Source organism: Chamaea fasciata, unplaced genomic scaffold (assembly GCF_029207755.1).
Source record: "Chamaea fasciata isolate MVZ Bird 193981 ecotype frontalis unplaced genomic scaffold, bChaFas1.0.hap1 SCAF_30, whole genome shotgun sequence".
Classification (NCBI taxonomy): Eukaryota; Metazoa; Chordata; class Aves; order Passeriformes; family Sylviidae; genus Chamaea; species Chamaea fasciata.
Genome location: NW_027094115.1, coordinates 4,200,082 through 4,227,313, shown reverse-complemented (window position 1 = coordinate 4,227,313; position 27,232 = coordinate 4,200,082). Strand labels below are relative to the sequence as shown.

General features: G+C 48.5%; 1 protein-coding gene across 1 annotated transcript in view; it reads left to right on the top strand.

Moving 5' to 3' along the window:
• Positions 1-27,232, top strand: part of DOCK5 (dedicator of cytokinesis 5) — an 82,423-nt gene that overhangs the window by 7,732 nt on the left and 47,459 nt on the right. Inside the window, exons 2-11 of the mRNA XM_066206365.1 lie at positions 8,633-8,716; positions 13,704-13,744; positions 14,650-14,705; positions 15,469-15,565; positions 20,554-20,702; positions 21,458-21,593; positions 21,746-21,903; positions 22,555-22,636; positions 23,722-23,851; positions 25,958-26,030. Of these exons, the coding sequence (XP_066062462.1) occupies positions 8,633-8,716; positions 13,704-13,744; positions 14,650-14,705; positions 15,469-15,565; positions 20,554-20,702; positions 21,458-21,593; positions 21,746-21,903; positions 22,555-22,636; positions 23,722-23,851; positions 25,958-26,030 (1,006 nt within the window). The remainder of the gene's footprint in view (positions 1-8,632; positions 8,717-13,703; positions 13,745-14,649; positions 14,706-15,468; positions 15,566-20,553; positions 20,703-21,457; positions 21,594-21,745; positions 21,904-22,554; positions 22,637-23,721; positions 23,852-25,957; positions 26,031-27,232) is intronic.

The following is a 27,232-nucleotide window of genomic DNA, read 5'->3' as shown; positions in this document are numbered from 1 at the left end:
AGACATCATCGCTTTATGAAGGCGACCACGCGCTGCCGGCCCGAGAAGCTGTTCAGTAACTTGTGTTTACGGGCTGGTTTTATCGGCGCAGGTTTGCTGGCAAATGCAGCCAAACCCATTGCAGGATTTCAGGATTTCAGGCATCAGCAGTTAAATGCAGTGGACCTGGAATATCCCTTCAGCTCCAGCAGCAAGGGGGAAAAATGTGGTTATGGCTTTGGTGTGGTTTGAAGCTTGGCCCATGGTTGTGTCTTTAATGTCCTGGCAGAAATAGGAGGGTTTTTTTTTTTTTGTTGTTTTTTATTTTTCTTCCTTAAAAGCAGTAATGAAGAGAAATGTCCTACCAGTCAAGTGAAGTGCAAGCTGAAGGGCAGCTTTCTGTCAGCACAGAAAGCCTGAAATCCTCAGTGCCCGGGGTTGGAATCCTCAGTGCCCGGGGTTGGAATTCTCCATGCCCGGGGTTGGAATTCTCAGTGCCCGGGACTGGAATTCTCAGTGTCCGGGGTTGGAATTCTCAGTGTCCGGGGTTGGAATCCTCAGTGCCCGGGACTGGAATCCTCAGTGCCCGGGGTTGGAATCCTCAGTGCCCGGGGTTGGAATCCTCAGTGCCCGGGGTTGGAATCCTCAGTGTCCGGGGTTGAAATCCTCCGTGACCGGGGTTGGAATTCTCAGTGTCTGGGGTTGGAATTCTCAGTGCTTGGGGTTCCAACAGGGAACCTTTCTGCTGGACAGTTGGGACCTCAAACATTTCCCTCCTTGGAGCCCTCCTGGGATCTGCAGACAGCGGAGCCCTCACAGCTCTGGGCACTGGCATTTCCGAGTTTTCCTGCTCCTGCTTTGATGTTTTTTGCCCGGTGAGAACTGGGACAGTCATTTCAAGCCGGTGGCAAATTCAATTAATTCTTTTGAAAGCGCCACACGCTTTCAAGTTGGGAATGAGCTGAGCAGTGGCGATTTGTGGAGTGGTGGGGTCTTGCTTGTACAGATCTGCCTGAAAATTTCATTGGAGAAGTTTTGGGGTTTTTTTGTATTCAAAGTATCCAAGCACAAATTGCACTTTTAGCTGGGAGGAGGAAAGGTAATTACAGACAGACAGACGTGGTGAAATCCAGTTGCAGTTGTGTGGGTGTTGTAAACAAACACTGCAGCTTCACAGGCCGTAAAAATGGAAATAGAATCAGAGGTTGCTTTTGTGGAATTGCGTTTCAGAGCCCTGGTAGAGGGGGGTTGCAGTTGTTACATCAGAATTAGTGCCAGTGTGGGGTATAAACCCCTGCTCTGTGTTCTCCCAAGCCTCTTTGTCCGAAGGAAAACCACAATATTTGAGGTGTGTTGGATTGCAGTGATGCCAACAGCCTGGGCTGAGCACAAACCAGGTTCTGCCCCCTCGAAAACCAGTGGCAAGCCCCTCCCCCCCCCCCAAAAAAAAATATTCTGTGGTCATGCTGGAACAATTCCACGGGGTCAGGGGGGATTATTTTCAATGTTTGAATGTATTTTTTGGGAGAATCCTGATCCTCCAGTCTGGCTGTTGGTGCTGAGACCCCAAAGAAGCAGCACAAAGCTGCAGTAACATCTGCACCTTTAACCCTGGCAGGGATCACCAGACCTGGAACCCTCTGCAGTCCTAAAACCTGTTTGATGCTTAGGCTGAGCTTTATTGTTTCTCTCCCCTTTTTCATGTTTGGACGCTGCTGGGGAGGTGCTGCTCTCACCTGGAGCAAAAACCAGGGCATTCCCCCAAACCACAGCCTGGGGACTGCCAGGACCAGGAGAAAATCAGGTTGGAGACGCCTGGGATCACCTGCCCCAACCTTTCCTGGCCAGACCTTGAAGAGCTCCACAAACAGACGCATCGAACCTGATAAAGTTTACAGAAGTGTGAGCAGAGGCCAGGCTGTTTTTCCAGCTGTGTCTCTGCAAAGGGGAACGTTTCCTGGTGTTCCCAGGGGACTGGAATTGCAGGTCTGGCTGTTTGGGTTGGGTTTTTGTTGGTTTTTAGTTTTTTTTTTTGTTCTGAAATCACGGCCCAGATCTGGTTGGGTGCTGTCAATTCAGGAGCAGGTTGGCTCCTCCGTTGGCAGCACTGATTTATTTCTCTTCTGGCTCACAGCGCTCCCTCTCACTCCAGACAGGAGCTGAGACAGCTCATGTAGATTCATTCCTTATCTGAGCTTAAAACTCCCCTGAGGGCCCTTCGGAGTGAAAATAACGAAGGAAATGGAGAGGCCAGCGGAGAAAATGACACAGCAGAAGGTTTGTGTGTCACTGTTCCTTGGGTGGAAGATAAACCAGAGTGTCCCTGAGGGTCAGAGCACGGGGGCAGCTCGAGTTTGGCTCCTTCCACCCTGAGCACACTCAGAGAGAAAACAGTTTGTGCTGGGGTGAAATCAATGCTGGTGCCCAAAGCTGGGTGTATGTGAGTCCTGTGTGCAGTTCAGGTGCACTCTGAGAGCTGAAGATTCTTTATTTTACACAGACACCGTGGTGTAAACGCTTTGCAACGAATATTTGAGGGGAAGGTGGCTGATGGGGATTCTGCAGATGTGAAAATACAGACATTACCTCTTTTATTTTTTTATTTTTTTTTTTCCCCTTACCATCAGGATATCTTGTGCTTCAGCTGTTCTGGGTCGTCTCAGTTTGCCTGGTTTGGATGTGAGAAGTTCTAATTAAAATCCAGGGACTCATTTGCCCCTGCCCCAGAGCGCTGCTCTGGAGCTGCCTGTGGGCTTGGAGGGGGGTTTAAATCCACGAGAGACCACGGGATGATCCCTTGGGAGCCCTTGTGTGACCCTGGGAAAGGCTCCCCATTCCCAGGGGCTGGGCTGGGAGGTTGTTTTTCCTGAGGCAATCCAGGCTTTAGGAGATTAAACCCAGGCTGAGATCCAGCCCCTGGTGGGGAGTGAGGCAGGATTAGCCCAGAGATGAGGAGGGCATGGCTGAAACCCCTCCCTGCTCCCAGAGCTGCGGGTCACTTTCCTCTGCGCTCTTGGAATCTGCAAAACCTCGGGTGATTTGCCCGTCCCACTCCCAAGATCATCCGTCACTCAGAGGAAATCGGGGAAATCTCCCAGACTCTGGTGGAGTGTGCGTCCATTCCTCATCCTTGGCAGGGGACACCCTCGTTGGGGTTTGGATCCTGGGATGGTTGGGATTGGAAATGTTGGAAGCCTCTTGAGGGCCGTGGCTCCTCCTGCCTCTCTCCTGGCTCCCCAAGGAAGGAGAGAACGCAAAACCCAACAGTTACAGCTCCAGATGAGGAAGGTCGTGCCCCATCCTCCTGCAGGGGCAGGTGATGTCACTTCTCTGTTGATTGAACGCTCATTTTTGAGGAAAGCCAGTTGAAAAGTGTTGGGTGTGTTCACGGTGTGAGCTTAGCCTGGAGCAGGGAGTGCACGAGGTGCTGGAAAAGTCACAAACCCACAGGATTCCAGGGGTTTGGGGTGGGAAAGGACCTTAAAGGTCCTTCTCCTTCCCTGGGCAGGGACAGTCCTCAGAGCTTGGACTCTGCTGTCTAATTAACGATGGCTGTTAATGAGAGCATTCCCAGCTGTGTAATCCCGTTAAGTCTGGGTTACTGACATCCCAAACGCTCAGCACCCGCTGGGAACTTTTGGAATTGATCTGAACGGCAGCAGCACCACCCAGGAGTGGGAATTCTTTCATTACACTGGCTAAATGTCTTTATTTCCCAGTGCTGAACCACAGATTTTTTTTCTTTTTTTTTTTTTTTTGGAAGCAGAAGAAGCAGCCTGACGTCTAAATCTTAATTACGCCGTTCTCAGTTTGTCAGACACAAATTCCTGGGAAGTTACCAGCGTGTTTTTGCTCCAAACATCAAAAAAGGCTTTGTTCCTCTGAAGAATTCATTCCTTGGGCAGTTCCTTGTTTTTTAAACAAAGCCGCTGGTTTTGTTTTGGGTTTTTTTGGGCTGGATCTTGGCACCGGGGACCATCCCGGGCTCCTCCAGGCGGGGCTGTCCTGCAGGAAGAGCTCCGTTCTCTCTGGTTCCGTGCAGAGGGGCTTGGCTGTGGGGCTGAGGGGTCCTGCAGAGCCCTCAATGGGATCCTTTGTTTTGGGGAGCAGCCCCAGGCTCTGCTGGCACAGGGAGGGGAGGGCAGGGCCGGCAGGACGTGGCATTTGGACATTTGGACATTTGGACATTTGGACGGGGTCGTTGTTGTGTCTTTGTGCTGGCTGGGGCAGGGGGAGGGTTCAGAGCCAGCTCAGAGATAATGGATCCTGCAGGGGAATCATCCACATTTCTGGGTAATCCTGGCTCCTTCCAAACTGAGAACGGCGTAATTAAGATTTAGATGTCAGGCTGCTTCTTCTGCTTAAAAAAAAAATTAGTAATCCGTGGTTCAGCACTGGGAAATAAAGACATTTAGCCAGTGTAATGAAAGAATTCCCACTCCTGGGTGCTGCTGCTGCCGTTCAGATCAATTCCAAAAGTTCCCAGCGGGTGCTGAGCGTTTGGGATGTCAGTAACCCAGATTTAACGGGATTACACAGCTGGGAATGCTCTCATTAGCAGCCATCGTTAATTAGACAGCAGAGTCCAAGCTCTGAGGACTGTCCCTGCCCAGGGAAGGAGAAGGACCTTTAAGGTCCTTTCCCACCCCAAACCCCTGGAATCCTGTGGGTTTGTGACTTTTCCAGCACCTCGTGCACTCCCTGCTCCAGGCTGAGCTCACCCCGTGAATACACCCAGCAGTTTTCACCTGGCTTATCTCAATTCTCCCTAAATCACCCTCCTGAGCCCTGGGGAGCCCCAGTTTCCTCTGCACTCCCTGTTCGTGGGGTGACCTCGGAGCAGAGCATCCCGGGGCTCGTGAAATGCCCTCAGAGTTCCTCCTGCAGCCCCTCTGAGGAATCACCCTCTGCCCCAGAGCACGAAAATCGCTGCTTATCTTCACCCCCTGGCCCTGGCCGGGCCATAAAACCAACTGCTGGTGGAATTATCTCGCTGCCCTTTCCGATCCTGGTGGATTCCGCGGGCCGGGGTGCACTTGGAGAACACATTCCTCACCTTTTCACCGAACCGGAGCTCTAAACCAACCCCAGCGAGACGTTGCCTCCGGTCGTGCCTCAAAAACGATCCCTAAACAAACCCAGGCTCGTGTTTTCCGCCTCCACCTCTTTATTTGGATTAAATCTCCTCGATTTCAGCGCCGCTTTTCATCTGGGCCGATAAAAGGATGCAGGATCAACGCTCTGAAGTGAATTTCAAAGCTCAAAAATCCCAGCTGAAGTTTAGCTCGGAGCTAAAAAGACTCGACTTCAAATCTGAGTACAAAAATCTCGGATTTATTTTTCTTTTTTCTTTCCTCGCTGCTCCGTCAGGATTTAAGCGAAGGGGTTTTTTTTATTTTTTCCACGCCAGGCCGGTGTTTGTGATGTGAAACTTCCTTTTCAAGTGGGAGCGGGGTCAGGGAGGGGGCTCAGCAGCACAAATCCCACAGAGGGATGGGCTGGGGACAGCTCTGACTCGCAGCAGCAGGAAACGTCCTCTGCACCATCCCAGCCGAGCTCCCAGGGAAAAAAAATATGCCAGCAATTTGTCTTTGATAATCTTGGACAGGAACCACGAGGGAGGAGGGTTCAGACAGTGACCCCTCTGTTCTGGCAAAGTTCAGCCTGGAGAGGAACGATAAAATTGGCTTATTTTTTTTTTTTTTAATGATTTTTGGGGTTGGTTCTTGGGGGGGTTTTTTTGTTTGTTTTCTTGGGGGTTTTTTGGGGTTTTTTTGGGGGTTTTTTTTGGTTTTTTTGGGGGGGGTTTATTTGGGGGGTTTTTGTTTCTGGGGGTTTTTGGGGGGTTTTGGTTTTTGGGGGAGGTTTGGGTTTTTTGGGGGGGTTTGGGTTTTTTGGGGGTTTTTTTGGGTTTTTTTTGTTGTTTTTTGGGTGTTTTTTGGGGGGTTTTATTGTTTGGGCGTTTTTTGTTGTTTTTTTGTTTGGCTTTTTGTTTGTTTGCTTTTGGGGCTTTTTTGTCCCGTTTTGTTCGTTTTTTTGGTTGTTTTGTTATGTTGTTGTTGTTTTTTGATGTGTGAGTCCCTCCAGGTTGTAAATTGCCGCTTGTCAGGATGTGAAACCTGCCTGGTGGAGCAGGGAAGGGAAAGGGGAGAAGTTCAGGGTTTGCTTCTGTCTTGTGGCCGCTGTGATCTTTAGGAAGGGAACGGGACCAGCCACGTCCTCCCAGCCTGGTGCTCTTTGGGCTGAATTAACTCCGTGTTCCCAGAGAAAGGCCCGGCCTGCGTCCACCCACCTCTGCCTGGGCAGCGATTTCTGGGGGGAAAATTCAGCCTGGAATTTGTACAATGAGCGATTGTCCCAGGGAGAAAAAATAACAAAACCGAAAACCCGGGGAGCGTGTGGGGAGTTGTGTGTGTGGGGATGGCCGGGTGTGACACAGGGACCTGCAAGGACCTGGCCACAGGGGAACCCCGGGATGCTCCAGGGCTGGAGCTCCTCTGGATGCTGGGAATGGTCACCTGGAGCAGGGAAAGGCTCCAGGGAGAGCTCAGAGCCCCTGGCAGGGCCTGGAGAGGGGCTGGGGACAAGGGGTGGAGGGACAGGACACAGGGAATGGCGTTCTCATTGGGAAAGGGGGGATTGAAATTATTGAAATTACTGAAATTATTGAAATTATTGAAATTATTGGGAAGGAATTCCTGGCTGGGATGGAATTCCCAGAGGAGCTGTGGCTGCCCCTGGATCCCTGGAAGTGCCCAAGGCCAGGCTGGGATATCCTGGGGCAGTGGGAATTGTCCCTGCCCGTGGCACTGATGGGATTTAAATCCCTTCCCAACCCAAACCATTCCACACTTCCCATCCCCATTCAGCTTTGGCCACAAACATTATCCAGGTTTATTTTTCTGTTAGGATGTGTGCGGAATTTTTACTTCGGGGCCAGTTCTGGTCTCTCTGAGGTGTCTGAGCAGCACACCCAGCTCACCAGCCAGCTCTAAAATCCTGATTTCCGGCCCCTCCGTGGGGAGGGAGAGGAAAGTGGCTGCGGGAGCAGCTCTGGGGGGCAGAAATGCAATAAAATTCCCGTGGAAATCCCGGATTCAGTGCGTTGTCTGTGGCATAAACTGGGAACAAACCCTGCCCTGCAGCACGGGGAGATGTCCCAGCTCGGGCTCAGGGAGTCACATCCCTGCTCTGGGGTAGTCACAATGTTTGGAAGAAATCTCGGAATTGGGGGAGAATTTCCAGCAGCCAGAGCACCTCATCCCCATGGGAATGGGAGGCGTTTCATGGGAATTTCCTGGCAGGAGACCTCAGAGGGTTTTTATTTATTTATTTCCTTCCCAGCCCAGAGCTCCTCAAAGGCAAACCTTGGGAAGTCTCAGGAATTTCCCACTCTGAAAAATGTCTCGGTGATTTTTTGTTTGTTTGTTTGTGGGGGTTTTGTTTGTTTTTGTTTTGGTTTTATTTAAAAAACAAACGTAGTTGTTCACCAATGGATTTGCTCAGGGACACGTAAATGTGGGAATTTTGTGTCTGGGAAGGTTTCATTGCCGCACTTAGGATGGGATCTGTTCTTAAATCAGCGTTTTAAATAAATCAGGGTTTGGTCTGCTCTGACTTTGCTGATCAATTCCTTGAACCACAGCAGAGCATTTCACTGATTTGGTGTCTTTTTACTCTGTTTGAAAGCAAATTCAATTTAAACTTCCTCAGGTTTTTGTTTGGGGTTTTTTTTCCCCCCCGTGAAGCTGCAGCAAATCCCAGGGAAAATTCCAGGAGTGTGCACTTAATCCTCTTCCCCCTGGAAATCCCATAAGCATCCAGCTTAACTTTGTCTTTGGGAGGGATTAAATTTGCACAGAATCCCAAAATTTTGGAGCTAAAATTGTTTCTTGGCTTGGGGCAGAGCCTTTGGCAGCAAATAAAGGTGATTTGGTTTGGGATTGAGGGGGCTTTAGTCTGGAACTGGGGTGGGTTTTATCGCCACATCCCATTTCCGATGTTTGCTGGCGCTGGAGTTGCCCCTTCGAAAGGCTAAAGAGCGATAATTAGGATAATTACAATGATTAATTATGGAACTGATGTGCCTGAGGTGGTGGTGACCTCCCTCTTCTGTGGGCGGGATTTTTTGGCTCCTCCAGAAGATGTCACAGGCTTGCCTGGAATAACTATTATTATTATTATTATTATTATTATTATTATTATTATTACTCTCCTTCTTCCTTCTTCCTTCTTCCTTCCTCCTTCCTCCTTCCTCCTTCTTCCTTCTTCTAATATTAAGATAATATTCCAATAACAATTTTAAAATAATACTAATATAATAATATTAAAATAATAACCTCACCTGCTGTGAGGTTTTAATATTGAAATAATAATATCAAAATAAGAATAGTTAATAATGTGATTTTTATTAATTAGCATGTAATTATTATTAATTCTTATCAGGCAACACTGTTACCTGTCAATAACATTTCTTCACTATAAAATCTGGAATTAAATCCACAGCGTCCTTCCCCAGTGTGTTCCACACCCAGGGTGACTGAATCCCTTTTCCTTTCCCCAAACTTTTCATTCCCTTTCCCAAACCCTCCCCTGCCTTTGGATAACCCCTTCCCAAACCTCTTTTTCCCCCCTTTTTCTCCCCATTTTTCAGCCATCTACAACTACGAGGCCACGCAGGAGGTGGAGCTGTCCCTGCAGGTGGGGGACACCGTTCACATCCTGGAGATGTACGAAGGTAGGTGGGGCTGGGAGAGGAAAAACAGGAGCAAACCCCGGTCGTTTCTCCCATTTTTTGGATCCGTGTTCGCAGCTCCCGTCAGGCCCCAGAGCACAAATCGGGTGTGTAGGGCTTTGCTGTGGCCCCTGAGTTTTTAAAGCGGTGTTTAAAAAACGCAGAAGCGCGGAGGATTTCTCGTCTCTGCGCCGTCTCCAGGCAGGGCTGAGCGAGGTGAGGTTTCTCAAGGCAGCACTGAAAGAGAAAGAAACATTTCATTCTGTTCTTTAAATTTGATTTAATTTAATTTTTAAATTCATTCAGAAAAACAGCTGCTGTTTTCACCTCTTTGCTTTGGCTCCTCTTCGGGCCAGGCACTTGTGCTCGTGGCGTGAGCTGATCCTGCTGGAAAATAAGAATAATAATTTAATAAAGAAAAAAAACCCACCCACTTAGTTTTTAACCTGAGTTAGTTTTTGATCTGAGTGGATGAGAGTAAAGGAGAGGGAAGGGCTGATTAGTTCACACCTAATTAATTGTTTTGAGTTGTAATATCACAAACTGGCACATTTTAAATGTTCTTAAACATTTTAAATGTTCTTAAAAGTCTCCAGTTCTGGAGCCTCCAGGCCCCTTTTTAGGCTGTTTCTCCCAACCCTTCACTGGGACATTTTTCATGATACCTTAATGTAAACCGCAAAGAAAACAAAAATCTCTGTTTTAAAAGATTAAAATGACACCCGAGTGTTTCAAATTTGACTCTTTGACGAAGCTTTCACTCTTAAGATTGGAACGGAGCCATTTAATCACTCTAAGGAATGCTTCCCTCTCCAAAACCTCAAAGGTAAAATATAAATCCCAATTATTTTTCACCAGCAGCATCGATTTGAAGGGAAGATTCCCGTGCCCAGTGCTGGGAACAGGGAGCTAAAATTGCTAAAATTCTTTATCAATTTCTTTATCAGTTTGTGTTTTCCTCCTGCTGTGGGTGATGGTGGTGTGGAGAGAGGAGGGAAAAAAAAAAAAAAAAAAGAGAAATATCCCTGTGGAAATCACTGATCCGTGACCTGGTTCTGCAAAAACACACAGGGAAGAGGGAGAAAAACTCTCCTGGGAAGAGGAGGCATCTCGTGCTTCCCAAAATTTGGTGGGGTTTACTTCTTTCTCCCTGTCTTTGATTTTTTTTCTGTCGTTTTTTAGCCCCCGTTTCTTGTAGTCAGCTGGACAGAGACAGGAATAGGGCATGAGTACATAAATGGTATTCTTGGGGTTTTGGTTTTTCTTTAAGTTTATTTTGTTTTGAGGGTGTTTTTATTTTGGGGTTTTTGTTTGTTTGTTTTTGGTGGTTTTTTGTGGGTTTTTTGTGGGGTTTTTTGGGTTAGTTTGGGGGTTTTTTTGGCCCGGAATCTCCCAGTCTGGAGCTTTGTCAGGAGAAAATTGCCTCTGGGATAGTTTGGGAAGGACGTGGTCAATGTTTTCGCGTGTGTGAGGGGGGAAATGATCGTTCTCACACGCTGAGCCATCAGCGGGGAGCAGAAATCTGTGGCCGAGCCACCTCCGCAATTCCTTCAGGACAACAAAAAAAATCCTTTTTTTTTTTTTTTTCCCAGAAAGAGCAGCCAGAAATCCAGACAGTTGTGAGTGGACAGGAGGAGATGCAGAGATGGTGACTCAGGTCTAATTTCCCAGAAATTCACCTCAAACCCTCCCAATTTCGATATTCTGCAAGGAGCTTCTCGTGTCTTCCTGAATTTTTATTTTTATTTTTTTTTTTGGGATATCAGCTCTCAGCTGCATTCCCAGCTCTCTTTGGGGCTGTTTTGGAGGATAAATATCCTCACATTTCTTTTTTTTTTTCTCTCTGCTCCTTTTCATGCTGATGCTGCCTGCTCACCAGTCCAGCTGATGAAAACAGGGTTTTGTTCCTCTAATCGCCGCTCTTATCTGGACACACAGGGCTCGACTTCGGAAAAGTTTCCATGGAACCGGGGCGGGGTCTGCGTGGGAGGAGAGGCTGGAGATGCCCCGTGGAGGCATTTTTTGGGGCTGGGAGATTCCCCATGAAGTCACTTTTTTGGGGGGGTTGGGATATGCCCTTTGGGGTCCTTTTTGGGGGGCTGGAAGGTGCCTTGTGAAATAATTTTTTGGGCTTGGGACAAGCCCTGTGAAATCATTTTTTGGGGTTGGGACAAGCCTTGTGAAATCATTTTTTGGGGGTTGAAATCATTTTTTGGGGGATCTGGGAGATGCCTTCACACAGGGTGTGATTGATTCATTTTTCACAGCTCCCCTGTGCCAGGGATTCCTCAGGGAAATTCAGCTCCAGCTTGGCCAGAAGGACACAGGGAAGGATGTCAGAGGGAAACCAGTACAGGCTGAGTGAGCAGAGTGACCTGAAGGTTCCAAATCTCCCCAGTGCAGGCTGGTGGAGCCATGGACTGGTTTGGGTTGGAAGGGACATGAAAATCCTCCTGTCCCACCCCCTGCCATGGGCAGGGACACCTTCCACCCTCCCAGGTTATCCCAACCTGGCCTGGGACCCTTCCAGGGATGGGGAGACCCTTCCAGGGATGGGGAGACCCTTCCAGGGATGGAGAGACCCTTCCAGGGATGGGGAGACCCTTCCAGGGATGGGGAGACCCTTCCAGGGATGGAGAGACCCTTCCAGGGATGGAGAGACCCTTCCAGGGATGGGGAGACCCTTCCAGGGATGGAGAGACCCTTCCAGGGGTGCTCCTCTGTGCAGAAACAGTCTGTGCAGGACACCTGAGAGGTCTCAGATCTCTTTTCTCAGATCCCTTTTAAACAAACGCAACCAAACCCTCTGCAGAGGTTGTTCCTTCAAGTCCCACGCTGCAGAGCAAGGTTTCATGTATTTATTTATTTATTTTTCATTTTAAAAAGAATTTTAATTTTTTAAATTTTTTTTTTTATTTTTTTTTCTCCTCTCTCTGCCTGCAGAAGGGCGGGGAGCTCTTGGTACAAGATTTCTCCTTGTCCCGATAAGAAGACATGGGAGGAGCAGCGTGTGCTCCTCCTGCCTGCCAAGGATTCAGAGCTCTCAGAATCCAGGGGAAAAAAAAAAAAAAGGGAAATTTGCTGCCTGCAGGATTTGGGAGACTGCTCCAGTGCAGCCAGTCTGTCCTTGAGCAGGGAGCTGGGAGGATACTTTGCTGTTTGAGGGGGAATCTCCTCCTGATCTGCAGGATTTATCCTCGTGAATCGCAGCATTCCAGGGGAGCTGTGGGAAGAGCCACGCTGTGGGTGGAAGGAATGTTGTGCTCCCACACCCTGACCCCTGGCAGGTGCTGCTGCTGCTGGATTCAAGTTCGCCTTGAATTTGTTGCTGGTTTCAGTCGCCCTTGAGGAGGGTGAAGCAATGCCCTGACAGGACAGGAGGAGGAACAGGGACCTTGTGGTCCCACACGTGACCTGGCCTTGCATCACCGGGGAGAACTTTGTCATCACTGCACTCTTGTCCCTAGATTTTTCATTCCCATGCTGCATAAAATCCACTTAAAGAAGGGGAAAATTCAGAACTTGATCCATTAAAAAAAAAAACCAACAAAACAACAACCCCAGACCTTTAGCAATTTCTTTGCAAGTCTCCTTATTTTTTTTTTTTTGCTTTCATTCAGATTTCAGTCTGAAATTTTCCGTGTCATCATCGACTGCAAAACCTTTCTCCATTTTTAGCCCATCTCTGCTTGGGGGAAACACTCATAAACACTTCATTGCTCTGAAGTTTTAAGCAGATTTGGGGTTTTTTTTTTCAAGGAGAAATGATGTAATGAATTGAGCACTGCCCAAAGATCCCTGTTCCTGTTACAGTGATGGATAAAGTCATTGCAAGTGGCAGCAGAATTCTGACAGGTTGCATGAGGTGCTTGCAAGAAACAGATTTGCACAACCAGGCCCAACGTGCTTTTGTGCAACGATTGCAAAATATTTGACAGGAATGGAGGGAAGGCCAAGGGGCCCTCTGGGCCAGGAGGAAGTTGTGATAGCGAAGTTGTGAATGTGTCAAATGGGATCAAAATCCCCTCCTGGTGAATTCCGTGAGCTCTGTCCCCCACCCTGCGTAATTTGTGCTTTCCCCTTCGATTATTGGCAGACTTAGATAAAAATAGAACCTAAATCTTCTCATCCCTAATCCAGGACCTCCTCCATGGCTCCATCAGCAATGGATAATCTTGTTTTCCTCCAGTGGAAAGAAATGGAGTTTCTTCTTTCCTCCCAGCTTGTTACTGGAACGTCGGGGGTTTTGGGGTGGAGGTGCCTCCCCATTGCTGGAGAAAGGGCACAGAACTGCACTGCAGGAAATAAATAAAAGGAAATACAACCACATGCACATAAAAATCCTCGATTAAATGCGAATTAAACCATTCCAAGCTCTAATTTACGCTTGAGGAGAGTCAGATCCATGTTTTTTTATGGAACCTTTTTGATAAATACGGGAATACGGGGGGAGGGGGACCAACAATAAAACCACCAAAAAAAAAATCAAAAACCCAAAGAAACCAACCCTCCCCTCCTCTCTTCTTGGCCCGATTATTCCCTTAAACCCCTTTGCCTTCTTGATGCTGCCACTCAGCTGGACATAAGCTCCTTGGATGGGCTTTAATGTCCCTCCCAACCCAACTCATTCCATGGAAATCCTGGTTAAACCCCAGGTGCCGAAGAGAGGAGGAATGTTCCCTCAGGGCCATTGGCTCCTGAGGCCTGGGCAGCACAATTATTGTTTCTGCCTTAACAATTTTTAGGTTTTACTGAGGTAAGATTGACAATTACTGGTTCTACCTTAACAATTTTTTAGATCTCACCAAGGTGAGATTGACGAACAGGATTTGTGCCAGGGCAGGGAGCTCTGATGGATTCTTTTTTGGATCCCAAAATATGAGAAGTTCAACAAATTGGTGTTGCGGGAAGGTGGTGGGAATTGCAATTTGTATTTAATTGCTGCCAACAGGAAATGATTCGATACAAATACCTGTGTTTGCTTTGCCAGGCTGGTACCGAGGATACACGCTCCGGAATAAATCCAAGAAGGTACGAGCTCACTTTTGGGTGACCCCCGTTTTTAATTTCACACCTTGCCAGATCACACCTGGTGCTGAAAACTCCTGTAATTCTTGTCTTAACATCAGACAGGACTCCTGGTCACAATTTCCTGTCCTCAGTGATAGAAATCCATGACCTTGAGCTGAAAGTTCAGAGCCACGTGTTGGGTATTCCTCCGCTGGAAGCGTGAGAAATGCAGTTGGAGCTTCCAAAATTACCTGTTCCCATCTCCTTACATGAGTTTATTGCTTCATCATGATGCTCTGGGACCTGTGCACATCCAGCATTAGTTCTGTTTAATGGGAATATCAGAGTTTTTGGCTGGAAGGTATTCCAGAAATTACACATCCCTGGCTGTCAGCCAAGCCGCTGGAGCTTGGGCTGGAAGCTGCCTGGAAATCTGGGCTCCCCCAGGAATTCTGGCACCTCTGCTGTGGTAACGTCCCCCACAGCCTCTGGTTTTAGGGGGTAAAGAGGAGAGAAGAGGGATCAGGAAAGGATTTCAGCATTTTCAGATTTTCCAGTTTTTCAGGTTTTCCAGAAGGTTTCTCTGTAACAACAAAAATTTGGGAATTTCTGCGGATGCTGCTGATGGTGGGAGCTTTTCTAGGGAGCACAGGGGTAGCCTGGCAGAGGACTTCAGGAATATTTCATGGCAATGAGTGATGAATTTCAGGAATTTCCAGCATTTCCTGCAGGGTTATTGGGGTAAAACAAGGAATCAGCTTCTCTGAGTTGCCTGTGTGGAACCTGCTGCTCCTCCCTGTCCTTTTTTCCTGGCATACTGGGACATTCTTTACTCCTTTCCCCATTTTTTTTTTGGTTAAATATCTTCTTGTCACATCCTATCCCACAGTGGGATTGATCTATTTCGTTTCTCTCTTTATTTTTAGGGCATTTTCCCAGAAACCTACATCCACTTAAAAGAGGCCATCGTGAAGGACCGGGGGTAGGTTGGCACTTCTTTGGCAGCAAAACTCGGCGAGTTTCATTCCATTTAAACCCCAAAACCAACCAATTTAAGGGGCTGTGGCTGTCACGAACCCGCGGTGCACCTCCTGGCGCTGCACAATTCCATTTTTCAGGAGTAGAGGCAGCAGGAGATGATTTTTAGAGCTGAGGAAGCTCTGCTGGACGAGTCAGCAGTGGGGAGGGTCAGCCCAGCTCCTCTGGGGACTCCTGCAAGTCGTAACAGGCTCCTGCTGGCAGCCAAGGGCCCAGCAGGAGCGAGGATTCCTTCCTGTCTTGGAAAACACTGGAGGAAATGACTCCTGGTTGGATTCCTTGAGCTGGGCTCTGTGCTCGTTAAGTGAGAGCAAAAACAGCGGCTGCAAAGGAAGGAACTTTATAAAACACTTTTTTTTTTTTTTAAAGTAAAACTCTTGTTTTCAAGTAACTGTTACCATTGCAAGTGGGGGTTCTTCCAAACTTAATTTCTGTCTCTTTAGCCTCAGTTTGGAATGGATCCACTGGGAGTAAAAGGAGTGGAAGGAGCTTGAAGCGTTTTGCATTAAAAATGGATGGTGAATGTGGATGTGTGTGTTGAGAACAGCTTAAGGGTCTTGACATATGCGTGAGCGAATTGTGTGAAAATCAGCCCCTCTGGAATTTCCATTTATATATTTATAAAAAAAAAAAAGGAAGAGTGTTTTCCATCAAGTTTTAACCCTGAGTGTGGAACTTTCCTCTGATTTTCTCCTCTCTCTCTCCAGGCAGCACGAGACAGTGATCCCCAGCGAGCTGCCCCTGGGCCAGGAGCTGACGTCCACCCTCAGGGAGTGGGCAGTGATCTGGCACAAGCTCTACGTGGTGAGTTCTTCTCGGGGGCTGATGTTTGTCCCGGGTGAGCTGAGCCTGGGCTCTGGGCAGGGTGAGCCTCTGCACGGTGCAGAATTGAGGGATGAAGGGCTGGGGGTGTTCTGGTGGCAGGTGTGGGGTCTGGCAGAGTGGGAACAGTCCATGGGCTCACAGAGCTGTGGGTGACACTGCCCTGGGCAGTGGGGCCTGGCACAGGTCACACTGTCACCGAGGCAGGGCTGGCTGGGGGGCACAGCTTGTTGCAGCAGCCCCTTGTCAGAGGGTAGAAATGAGCCGAGACACAGACTTTTGTTCATCACGGCAGGAAAAGGATCCTGGTTTATTCTTCTTCATGGCTTAATCATCTTAACTCCAGCCATTCACTGACTCTGCAGCAGCTCCTGCTGTAGATTTCCCCTGCAGACTGCTAAAGTTCCCTTATTTCCTGCTGAGCTCTGATTGCAGGGATTGGTGTGACAGTGTGACTGCAGGGATTGGTGTGCACACACTGTGACTGCAGGGATTGGTGTGCACAGACTGTGACTGCAGGGATTGGTGTGAGACTGTGACTGCAGGGATTGGTGTGCACACACTGTGACTGCAGGGATTGGTGTGCACACTGTGACTGCAGGGATTGGTGTGCACACTGTGACTGCAGGGATTGGTGTGCACACACTGTGACTGCAGGGATTGGTGTGCACACTGTGACTGCAGGGATTGGTGTGAGACTGTGACTGCAGGGATGGGTGTGCACACACTGTGACTGCAGGGATGGGTGTACACACACTGTGACTGCAGGGATTGGTGTGCACACACTGTGACTGCAGGGATTGGTGTGCACAGACTGTGACTGCAGGGATTGGTGTGCACAGACTGTGACTGCAGGGATTGGTGTGCACACTGTGACTGCAGGGATTGGTGTGCACACACTGTGACTGCAGGGATTGGTGTGCACACTGTGACTGCAGGGATTGGTGTGCACAGACTGTGACTGCAGGGATTGGTGTGCACACACTGTGACTGCAGGGATTGGTGTGCACACTGTGACTGCAGGGATTGGTGTGCACAGACTGTGACTGCAGGGATTGGTGTGCACACACTGTGACTGCAGGGATTGGTGTGAGACTGTGACTGCAGGGATTGGTGTGCACACACTGTGACTGCAGGGATGGGTGTGCACACACTGTGACTGCAGGGATTGGTGTGCACACTGTGACTGCAGGGATTGGTGTGCACACACTGTGACTGCAGGGATTGGTGTGCACAGAGTGTGACTGCAGGGATTGGTGTGCACACACTGTGACTGCAGGGATTGGTGTGCACACTGTGACTGCAGGGATTGGTGTGCACAGACTGTGACTGCAGGGATTGGTGTGCACACACTGTGACTGCAGGGATTGGTGTGCACACTGTGACTGCAGGGATTGGTGTGCACAGACTGTGACTGCAGGGATTGGTGTGCACACACTGTGACTGCAGGGATTGGTGTGAGACTGTGACTGCAGGGATTGGTGTGCACACACTGTGACTGCAGGGATGGGTGTGCACACACTGTGACTGCAGGGATTGGTGTGCACACTGTGACTGCAGGGATTGGTGTGCACACACTGTGACTGCAGGGATTGGTGTGCACAGAGTGTGACTGCAGGGATTGGTGTGCACACACTGTGACTGCAGGGATTGGTGTGCACACTGTGACTGCAGGGATTGGTGTGCACACACTGTGACTGCAGGGATTGGTGTGCACACTGTGACTGCAGGGATTGGTGTGCACACACTGTGACTGCAGGGATTGGTGTGCACAGAGTGTGACTGCAGGGATTGGTGTGCACACACTGTGACTGCAGGGATTGGTGTGCACACTGTGACTGCAGGGATTGGTGTGCACACTGTGACTGCAGGGATTGGTGTGCACAGAGTGTGACTGCAGGGATTGGTGTGCACACTGTGACTGCAGGGATTGGTGTGCACACTGTGACTGCAGGGATTGGTGTGCACACTGTGACTGCAGGGATTGGTGTGAGACTGTGACTGCAGGGATTGGTGTGTGACTGTGACTGCAGGGATTGGTGTGTGACTGTGACTGCAGGGATTGGTGTGCACACACTGTGACTGCAGGGATTGGTGTGCACACACTGTGACTGCAGGGATTGGTGTGCACAGACTGTGACTGCAGGGATTGATGTGCACACTGTGACTGCAGGGATTGGTGTGCACACACTGTGACTGCAGGGATTGGTGTGCACACACTGTGACTGCAGGGATTGGTGTGCACAGACTGTAACTGCAGCTTTTACCCAGCCAGACTGTGACTGCAGGGATTGGTGTGAGACTGTGACTGCAGGGATTGGTGTGCACACTGTGACTGCAGGGATTAGTGTGCACACACTGTGACTGCAAGCTTTTACCCAGCCAGACTGTGACTGCAGGTTCCAACACCAGGCTCTGACTGCAGCCCCAGACTGACCTCACAGCAGGGATTGTCTCTCCCCCGGATCCTTCTTCATGACCCTCCTCACCAGCTCACCCAGTCCCTTTTATCTCACTTACCTTTATTGGATAGAGCTGTGACTCCTCATTTTGACTTGTCAAAAACCTCATCATGTCCTGAACTGGAAGGGATCTCTGATCCAACCCCTGTCCCTGCACAGACACCCCAAAATCCCACCCTGTGCATCCCTGGGAGTGTTGTCCAAACCCTCCTGGAGTTCTGGCAGTCTTGGGGCTGTGCCCATTCCCTGGAGAGCTGTCCCAGTGCTGATTCCAGCCTTTGGGGAAAGAATCTTCCCCTAAAATCCACCCTGACCCAGCTCCAACCATTCCCTGGGTTCTGTCCCTGTCACAGGAGCTGCCCCACAGAAGGAATTTCTTGGCTGCTCCGAGGCCTCCCATGTCTGGAGCTCTCAGGAGCTCTCAAGTCTGAAATCCCTAAATCACAGGAGTCACCTCAGCAGTGTCCCCAGAAAAGGCACCGCAGGGATCTGAGGGTTGTCCTGCAGTAGGTGCTTCTTGCTCAAAGAAATGAGTCCACGGTTTATTTTAAAGGCACATCAAAGGGTCAAACTCGATTTTTCTCTGAGCAGCAGCGAGTTCAGTCTGCACAAAATGTGCTCCAGCGCTTTTAATTAAGAAGGGGGAGTGAGTTTAAACGAGCTCTAATCACCCAGTGCACCCAGAGCAAATTTTCCTATTGGAAATTTCACCAGGCCACAGATACATTGTGTTTGTGCGCCACAAACCACAAGAATTTGTTCCGCCCTCTCAATTTAATGAGAAGCTCTATGTGCTGGTATTACTGTGTGAAAAGAGAGTTTTTGTTCCTGGCATTTTTTATTTCTGAATAACTTTCACATCCCAGCCTCAGAATCTGTTTGGGGTTTTTTTTTTTTTTTTTTTTTTTTAACTAGCAGAAATCTTTCATGTTCCTGTGCTTAACCACTCCAAGTCTTAAAATAGGTTTGGAAAACGTTGCGGTTTAAAATGGGTTGGAGTTTATTTTATTTTCCCTGCAGTACGTATCAAAAGAACTCCTAAAAAAGCTGAAGGAGGAAGGAGGCGTTTGAGGAGAGAAAGGGAAACATGGGGGGATTTTTTTATTTTGGCGGCATTTAATTTCACTTCTTTAATTTCTGTGGGTTTCACTGCAGCAGTGGCTTTATCCCCACTGCAAAATAAACACAAAAATGGGGACAGTTTTTAATTGGTTTGGTTAGTAGGAATTAGCTGTGGAGATACCTCAGGTCAAACTGAGGTCTGCTCTGAAAATTCACAGAAATTGCGTTTTCTTTGCAAGCTTTTTTTTTTATGCAAGAACATGTTCTTTGTTTCTATTTTAAACCTCCTTCCTACAGAGCTAAAAACTCAAGTAGCCCCTGTCAGCACCTTGGTGTTCACCCAGACCCAAAGGGAGGACTGTGCTCAGACCTTTAAATTCGAGGGGAATACGAGTAGTTTATATCATTCCTGTTCACTGCAGAGATGAGAACGGGGAAATAATTGCAATTGGGTTCTTTTTGGGGTGTGTGGGAGCAGGGGGGGTTTGTAGCTCACCATTAACAGCCCAGTGAGCACCACAAGGGGAGCACTGGCCGTGGGGGAGATGTGACCCAAACCAAATTTTGGGCTCTCAAAGCTCAGGGAAGGCTCTTAATACAAAACCAGGCACTGAATTAGGCTTAGATTTTTTTTTCCTTTGGAGCTGAATAAGCTTGTCACTGTGCCAGGAACTCCAAATCTGTGGCACTTCCCTGTGAAAAGAGTCAGAATCCTCCCAGGAACTGCCCCACTGTGGTGACAGAGGGAGAGTGAGGCCTGGGCTCCCTTTTTAAATGGTTTAAATGTCTTCCCTCCCACTTTAAAATGCTTATTTACTTATCTGGGCACATATTGCCACAAACAGGGTGGGTTACAGCGTATCCACGTTTAATTACAGCCTAGGGAGCTTGGAGGTGCAGGAACAAGGCGTGGGGACGGGACTGGTTTTATGGGAGTGGAACCACTGAAGGGCAGGCGAAGTGTTTTCATTAATGAGAGATGAGAACAGAAGGAATGGCAGGAGGGGACTCTTCACCAGGCAGGTTTTGCTGTCTTGTTGGGTGCCCTTGTTCACTTGTGGTCCTTTGAACATCATTTCTCTGCAGATTATAAAATCTCTTTTATAAAAAGCCTCCGTCAGAGCAGGCTGCAAGTGCCGGAAAGCACCAGAGGTCTATTTTTAGTGGGTGAGGTTTTGCTGAAATAACGTCCCAGGGAAAGGTGAAGCCCTTAAAGACACTTGAAGATCTTAAAGGCACTTAAACCTTGGCAGTGCCAAGTGCTGCAGAATTCACTGCGTGGCTCTGATCTCGTGGTGTCACAAACCTGCCAGGTTTAGGTTTTTTTTTAGTTAAATAAAACTTGCAGTGGTTCTGCAGCTGCACACATTTCAGATGGGGTGCTGAGCTAAGGTTTTCAGGTTTTCCTCCATTAAAATTGCCTTTTTTTTTTTTTTTTTTCCTCAGAACAACAAAACCACGCAGTTCAGGCATGTCCAGCAGCTCACCTACAGCCTGATCGAGTGGAGATCCCAAATCCTCTCCGGGACCCTGCCCAAGGATGAACTGGCTGAGCTCAAGAAAAAAGTCACTGCCAAGATTGACTATGGCAACAGGTGAGCTCCAAACTCTGCCTGGAGCGCAGGGGAGGCTCCCAAACCCCAGGGGAGGCTTTTAATGCCAAACCAGGCACTGAATTAGGCTGAAATCTTTTCCTTGAAAAGGGTGAGATGGCGGCTTTGAGTCCACCTGGCAGGTGGACGTGGAGCAGTTGGTTCTTGATGTGCCACAGGTCTCTGTGCCTTGGCAGGTTCAACAGATGGACTAGAATCAAAATTTTTTTTTTTTTTTTTGGTTACAAAACCCAAGACAGCAGGGATTCTCCTCTCGTAAAATTCTGCACAAATCCTGGCACAGGGTGGCCTTTGGAGCACAGTTTGTGTCTGGGTTTGGATCCCCGCTGGGGAAATGCTCGGCTTTATCAGCGGCAGGATTCCATGGGCACTCCAGCCCTCAGTGGTTTGCAGTCTCCAGGACTCGTTTATCTGCCTGTCAGCTCTGATTCAGCTCCAAAAAGTGAATTAAGAAGCTTATGGCAAAGAATAACAATCAGCTGCAATCCGTGAGCTTGGTGGATATTCGTCCGCCTTGGAAACCAAGCCATTTAAACAGGAAGAAGGGAGATGTCATCTTAGGACTGAGTTACCTGACCAACTCCTTCTCCCTTTAATGGGAAAACGGGAGTTTTTTGAGGCCGGAAAACCAGCAGTGGGGTTATTCCAAGGAGTGGGGGATGTTGAGCAGTGATTTGATCTTTGCTGCTCCCGCATTCTGGAATTTTTTATTCTTTTGTCTCCTGGGGCTTATCCAGGATCCTGGGTCTGGACCTGGTTGTCCGAGACGACAACGGGAACATCCTGGACCCGGATGAGACCAGCACAATCTCCCTCTTCAAGGCCCACGAAACTGCATCCAAGAGGATTGATGAGAGGATCCAGGAGGAGAAGGTACCTCTGGTGTCCCTGCTCTGCCCTCTCCTGTCGCTGTGGTTTTTTATATTCCTCCTCACGTTGTGCTCCTTTGCCAGCAGAACTGAATTCTCCTGGTTTATTTGTAGTGGAAATGTGGGATTTGATGGAAATAATGGAATTCTTTGCAGTCCCTGCAGCAGAGTTTGGACCTCCGGGGGCAGCCAATCTTCAACTCCACCCACACCTACAGCCTCTACGTGAACTTCAAGAACTTTGTCTGCAACATTGGGGAGGATGCAGAGCTGCTGATGAGCCTCTACGACCCCGACCTCTCCAAATTCATCAGGTAGGGGCTTTTCTTTGGAGGTTCTTCAGCAGTTTATTCCTCAGTGTGATCATTCTGAAGAAGTCAGCGGGTTAGAAAGGGAGATCCAGCAGATGTTTTCCAGTTCTATTGGTCGCTGCCCCAGTGGAGGAAAATGAATTCCAATTACTTGGGAATGAATTTTGGAGAGAGAGGAAGCCCAGGCACTGTCCCTCCTAAATCTGGGTGTTTCTTTGATCCCACATCGTCTTTTTATATTCTTAATTTTCCCCGCTGTGGCTGCAAGTTTTGGTTCAAAGCATTTTATTAATTGTTTCCCAGTAACTCATGGATTGAAATGGTGTTTGCAGTCCAGTCAGCGCCAGTTCACATCTGAAGAGTTGGGGAGGACATGAGGAACTTTATCAGGGAGGCAGTTCCCTGTCAGGAACACTCTGTGTCCATCACTGCCGTTATCAGGAGTGGCCGTGCACTGGGAATTGTCCAGGGGAGCAGCTGCCAGGGCTCACCCCATCCTGCCTCCAGCAAATGAGTCACTCCAGAGGAATTTTGGGATAAAAGACTGGTCAAATATCCCTAAAAGATCAAAATGCTTTCGTGCTTTTGGCAGGAAATGGAGATGTCAGGTGTTGGTTTGTTAAAATTTTACTTTTTTTCTCCCTTTCTTTGCAGTGAAAATTACCTGGTTCGTTGGGGCAGCAATGGGATGCCCAAAGAAATTGAGAAACTGAACAACCTCCAAGCAGTGTTCACTGTGAGTTCAGAGAATCCCAGGATGGGTTGGAAGGGATTTAAATCCCATCAGTGTCCCCCCTGCCATGGGCAGGGACACCTCCCACTGACCCAGGGGATCCAGGCTGGCCTTGGGCACTTCCAGGGATCCAGGGGCAGCCACAGCTCCTCTGGGAATTCCATCCCAACCCCTCAACACCCTCCCAGGGAAGGATTTCTCCACAGTATCCCATCCATCCCTGGCAGTGGGAAGCCATTCCCTGTGTCCTGGCACAATAAATGTTTCCATCCCCCTTGTGGTCTCCCTCCAGATCCACAAGCCCACATTTTTTTCCCTGTGTATAACCCTTCCTTCCTTCCTTCCTTCCTTCCTTCCTTCCTTCCTTCCTTCCTTCCTTCCTTCCTTCCTTCCTTCCTTCCTTCCTTCCTTCCTTCCTTCCTTCCTTCCTTCCTTCCTTCCTTCCTTCCTTCCTTCCTTCCTTCCTTCCTTCCTTCCTTCCTTCCTTCCTTCCTTCCTTCCTTCCTTCCTTCCTTCCTTCCTTCCTTCCTTCCTTCCTTCCTTCCTTCCTTCCTTCCTTCCTTCCTTCCTTCCTTCCTTCCTTCCTTCCTTCCTTCCTTCCTTCCTTCCTTCCTTCCTTCCTTCCTTCCTTCCTTCCTTCCTTCCTTCCTTCCTTCCTTCCTTCCTTCCTTCCTTCCTTCCTTCCTTCCTTCCTTCCTTCCTTCCTTCCTTCCTTCCTTCCTTCCTTCCTTCCTTCCTTCCTTCCTTCCTTCCTTCCTTCCTTCCTTCCCTCCCTCCCTCCCTCCCTCCCTCCCTCCCTCCCTCCCTCCCTCCCTCCCTCCCTCCCTCCCTCCCTCCCTCCCTCCCTCCCTCCCTCCCTCCCTTTTCCACTCAGAAAGGACATTGATGGGTTTTAACTCTTTGACTTCAACATTTAACTCTTGGGTTGATTTTAACATTGAACTCTTCGATTCATTTTAACACTGAACGCTTTGATTGATTTTGACATTTAACTCTTTCATTGAATTTAACACTTTAACATCTTAACGCTCTTTGAATTGGATTTCAGCGTCGATTTTAATGCTTTTTTTGTTGTTCATTTTTCTCAGGACTTGAGCAGCTCTGACCTGATCAGGCCCCGGATCAGCCTGGTGTGCCAGATCGTGCGCGTGGGGCACATGGAGCTGAAGGACGGCAAGAAGCACACCTGCGGGCTGCGCCGGCCCTTCGGCGTGGCAGGTGGGCTCTGCCCCCCTGGGGACACCGGAAAACCCATGGGGGGGACAGGGACACGGGGCTGGGAGCTGGGAAATGCAGCTGTAGGACACAAAAGAAAGACTCCAAGTGTTCCAGAAGGCGAAGAGCACAGAAGAAGAAGGTGTCACTAGATGGACGCGGAAAGAGCCGCACTCACCCGTCAGGATGTGAGATGAGAAAGAAGGAAGTTTATTTTGGGATCTCAACTTATATAGAATATGGAGTTTGATCAGGGATTGGGGGACGAAGTTGACACCTCTCTGAGCCCACTGGTCAACCTGGAAGTCCATCAGTTTGTCCTCCCCCCTGGAAAGGAATGTGTTATTTACCCAACATCGCTCTTTGTTTGTCTTACAATGCCTGAGAAAGCTCCAGTAGAGATGTAAAACATCAGAAGGCTGAAAAACCAGGCTTTATTTTTTTAATTCTCACTACCTTTTATAAGGCGTTCCCATACAGACTTACCGTGGTTGGTGAATAGGAACGACACCTGTCTAATCTTAGTGTTTAAACCAGAGAAACAGCAAAACACCACCCGGAGAAAAATTGTTTGGAGAAAGGAGAGTTGTTTGCCGAGATTGCTTTGAGAAGAAGCTTTCCGGTGAAATTTTTCCTTGGGAAAAGGTTAGCAGCTGCTAGCAGGCTAAAAAAATCTTTCAGACTCAGAAATATTATTTACACTTTTAACCCAATAATAGACAACCCCAGGCCTTCAGTGTGGACCTTTTTCACCCAGTTAGAGGAAAACACCCAAAACCAACATGAAGAAGGAGTTAGACAATCCCTTAAATCCTCCATATTGCCCCACATACATTACTAGGGCCTAAAGCCCCAAAAATCTGAGTTTCCAGGGTTTCAACAGCTCCTCAGGTGTGTTTTGTAAACCAAAGGTTTTAATAAAAGAGGAAATAACAAACAATACAAAACCAAAAGAACAAAAGCCGTGCACAGTGCAGAGAAACCTCTAGCACCTGCTACAACACCCCAAAAAGCCCCAAGAAACTCTGAGTTAAGTACACAACCATCAAGGAGGGATAATTTGAAACAATTAATGACTAGAAACAGCCACAGGTTTTTAAGAAACATTCCAAAGATCCAAAGATCCAGTAGGTGCCCCTGTGCTGATGCAGAACTTTCTAGCTCATCTTCCTTACATGTTCAGAGGTGAACTGAAACTCTTCTCCTTACGTGCTTGGGCGTAGAAATTGCAATGCAGCAGGAGTGTTTTTGTGGAAATTCCAGTGCAGCAGGCGTGTTTTTTTGTGGGGAGACAGATTGTGGGCAGACAGACAGAGATGGTGCTAAAGGCAATCCTGCCTCCCATGCATTGCAGATGTGTTAATTGATTACCAAAACGTGGGAGCAGCCTTGCCCTCACGGCTGCGGGGTGATGAAAGAGTGAGTTAGCTGGCAGAGGGTCAGCTGGGGTGTGCTGGCTGTGCTGTGGGGAGGAAGGGGCAGGAGCTCTCATTTTGAATGCCACTGGCCCAAAATACCCCATCATTGTTTCCCTTCTGAGAGGGAGAGGCTCTCTCTGGGCTCTGGGCAGCTCTGGGTGATGCATTCTGAGAGGGAAAAGCTCTCTCTGGGCTCTGGGCAGCTCTGGGTGATGCATTCTGAGAGGGAAAGGCTCTCTCTGGGCTTTGGGCAGCTCTGGGTGATGCATTCTGAGAGGGAAAGGCTCTCTCTGGGCTCTGGGCAGCTCTGGGTGATGCATTCTGAGAGGGAAAGGCTCTCTCTGGGCTCTGGGCAGCTCTGGGTGATGCATTCTGAGAGGGAAAGGCTCTCTCTGGGCTCCTGGCAGCTCTGGGTGATGCATTCTGAGAGGGAAAGGCTCTCTCTGGGTTCCTGGCAGCTCTGGGTGACGCATTCTGAGAGGGAAAGGCTCTCTCTGGGCTCTGGGCAGCTCTGGGTGATGCATTCTGAGAGGGAAAGGCTCTCTCTGGGCTCTGGGCAGCTCTGGGTGACGCATTCTGAGAGGGAAAGGCTCTCTCTGGGCTCTGGGCAGCTCTGGGTGACGCATTCTGAGAGGGAAAAGCTCTCTCTGGGCTCTGGGCAGCTCTGAGTGACGCCCTGCTGTCGTTGCAGTGATGGACATCACCGACATCATCCACGGGAAGGTGGACGACGAGGAGAAGCAGCATTTTATCCCCTTCCAGCAGTGAGTGCCGGGCTGCAGAGCCTCCCCCGTGTCCTTTGGGAAGGGCAGATTGTCCTGGGAGCCTGGCACAGCCCCCGGGGGCTCTGCGGACAGATCAGCTGATAGCAGCACTTAGCTCTGTGCAGGGAGACAGAGTATTTTAAAATGTAGAGAAACAGCGTTGAGACAAAGCCAGCAAAAAAAAAAAAAAACCAAACCAACCCCAAAACCAAACTAATAAAAGCTATTGGAAAAAAGGATAGAGAAAGTTGACGGTTTTGACCAGACTTCTCTGGATGTGAATTATAGAGAGATAAACTCTTTTTTGGTAATATCATAGTGCTGTTTGGAAAAAAATGCAAGTGCTAGCCAAAACGTTGTGTGTACTGATACACGTGAAGTTTAATTGAAAATTTGCATAGAGTATGTCCCCCGGGTCCTGAAAAAAAAAATAGAGTTCTCTACTTCTTTTGAAATAGAAACGATTTTAGAGATAGAAAAAGAGAATCCTTGTTTTATACTTAAAAAGCATTTTTTAAAATAATACCCCAGCTTTTTGTCGCTGCTGTGTGGGACCTTGTGTGCTGCCCCTCCCTCCCCACGTTTCCTTGTCAGGGAAGGCATTTCTCCCTCTTCCTGGGGAAAAAATTCCAGCCCCAATGAGTTCTGCATGTCTGCACCGAGAGTTAGATTTGTGTGTTTGTTCTGCCTGCCCTGCTGGCTCACTTTTTTCGGCGTGTTACAGTAATGAAAATGGAGCTTGTTTGGGTAGACCCAGCCTTGTTGTTGCAGCCCTAAATAGAGCAAAGATTGGCTGCAGCCATTTGTTATTGCAGGGTATTTTCTGGGGAGATTTGGGTTTGTTCCTCTGCCCTTTCAGGGCCTGGAAGGATGGTTTTCCCTTTGCAGAATAATGGTAGTTCTGCTACTTTTTTTTTTTTTCTTTTTTTGATGGGTTTGATTGGTTATTTTTTATTTGTTTAGGGAGTTTTGGTTTGTTTGGTTTTTTACTTGGTTGTGTTTTTTTCTTGCTTGTTTGTTTGATCCGTTTTTTGTTTTATTGGAGTTTTTTTTCCCCATTTTTCTTCTGCTCTAATGAGGCTGAGTTCAGACACCCAGCTGGGGACCAGGATGGGCAGCCTGTGGAGATCTTGTTTCTCCCTCATTATTGATGCTGTGGGTACAGGAGTGAAGTCAGGGTCCAGATCCCAACCTCAACAGTC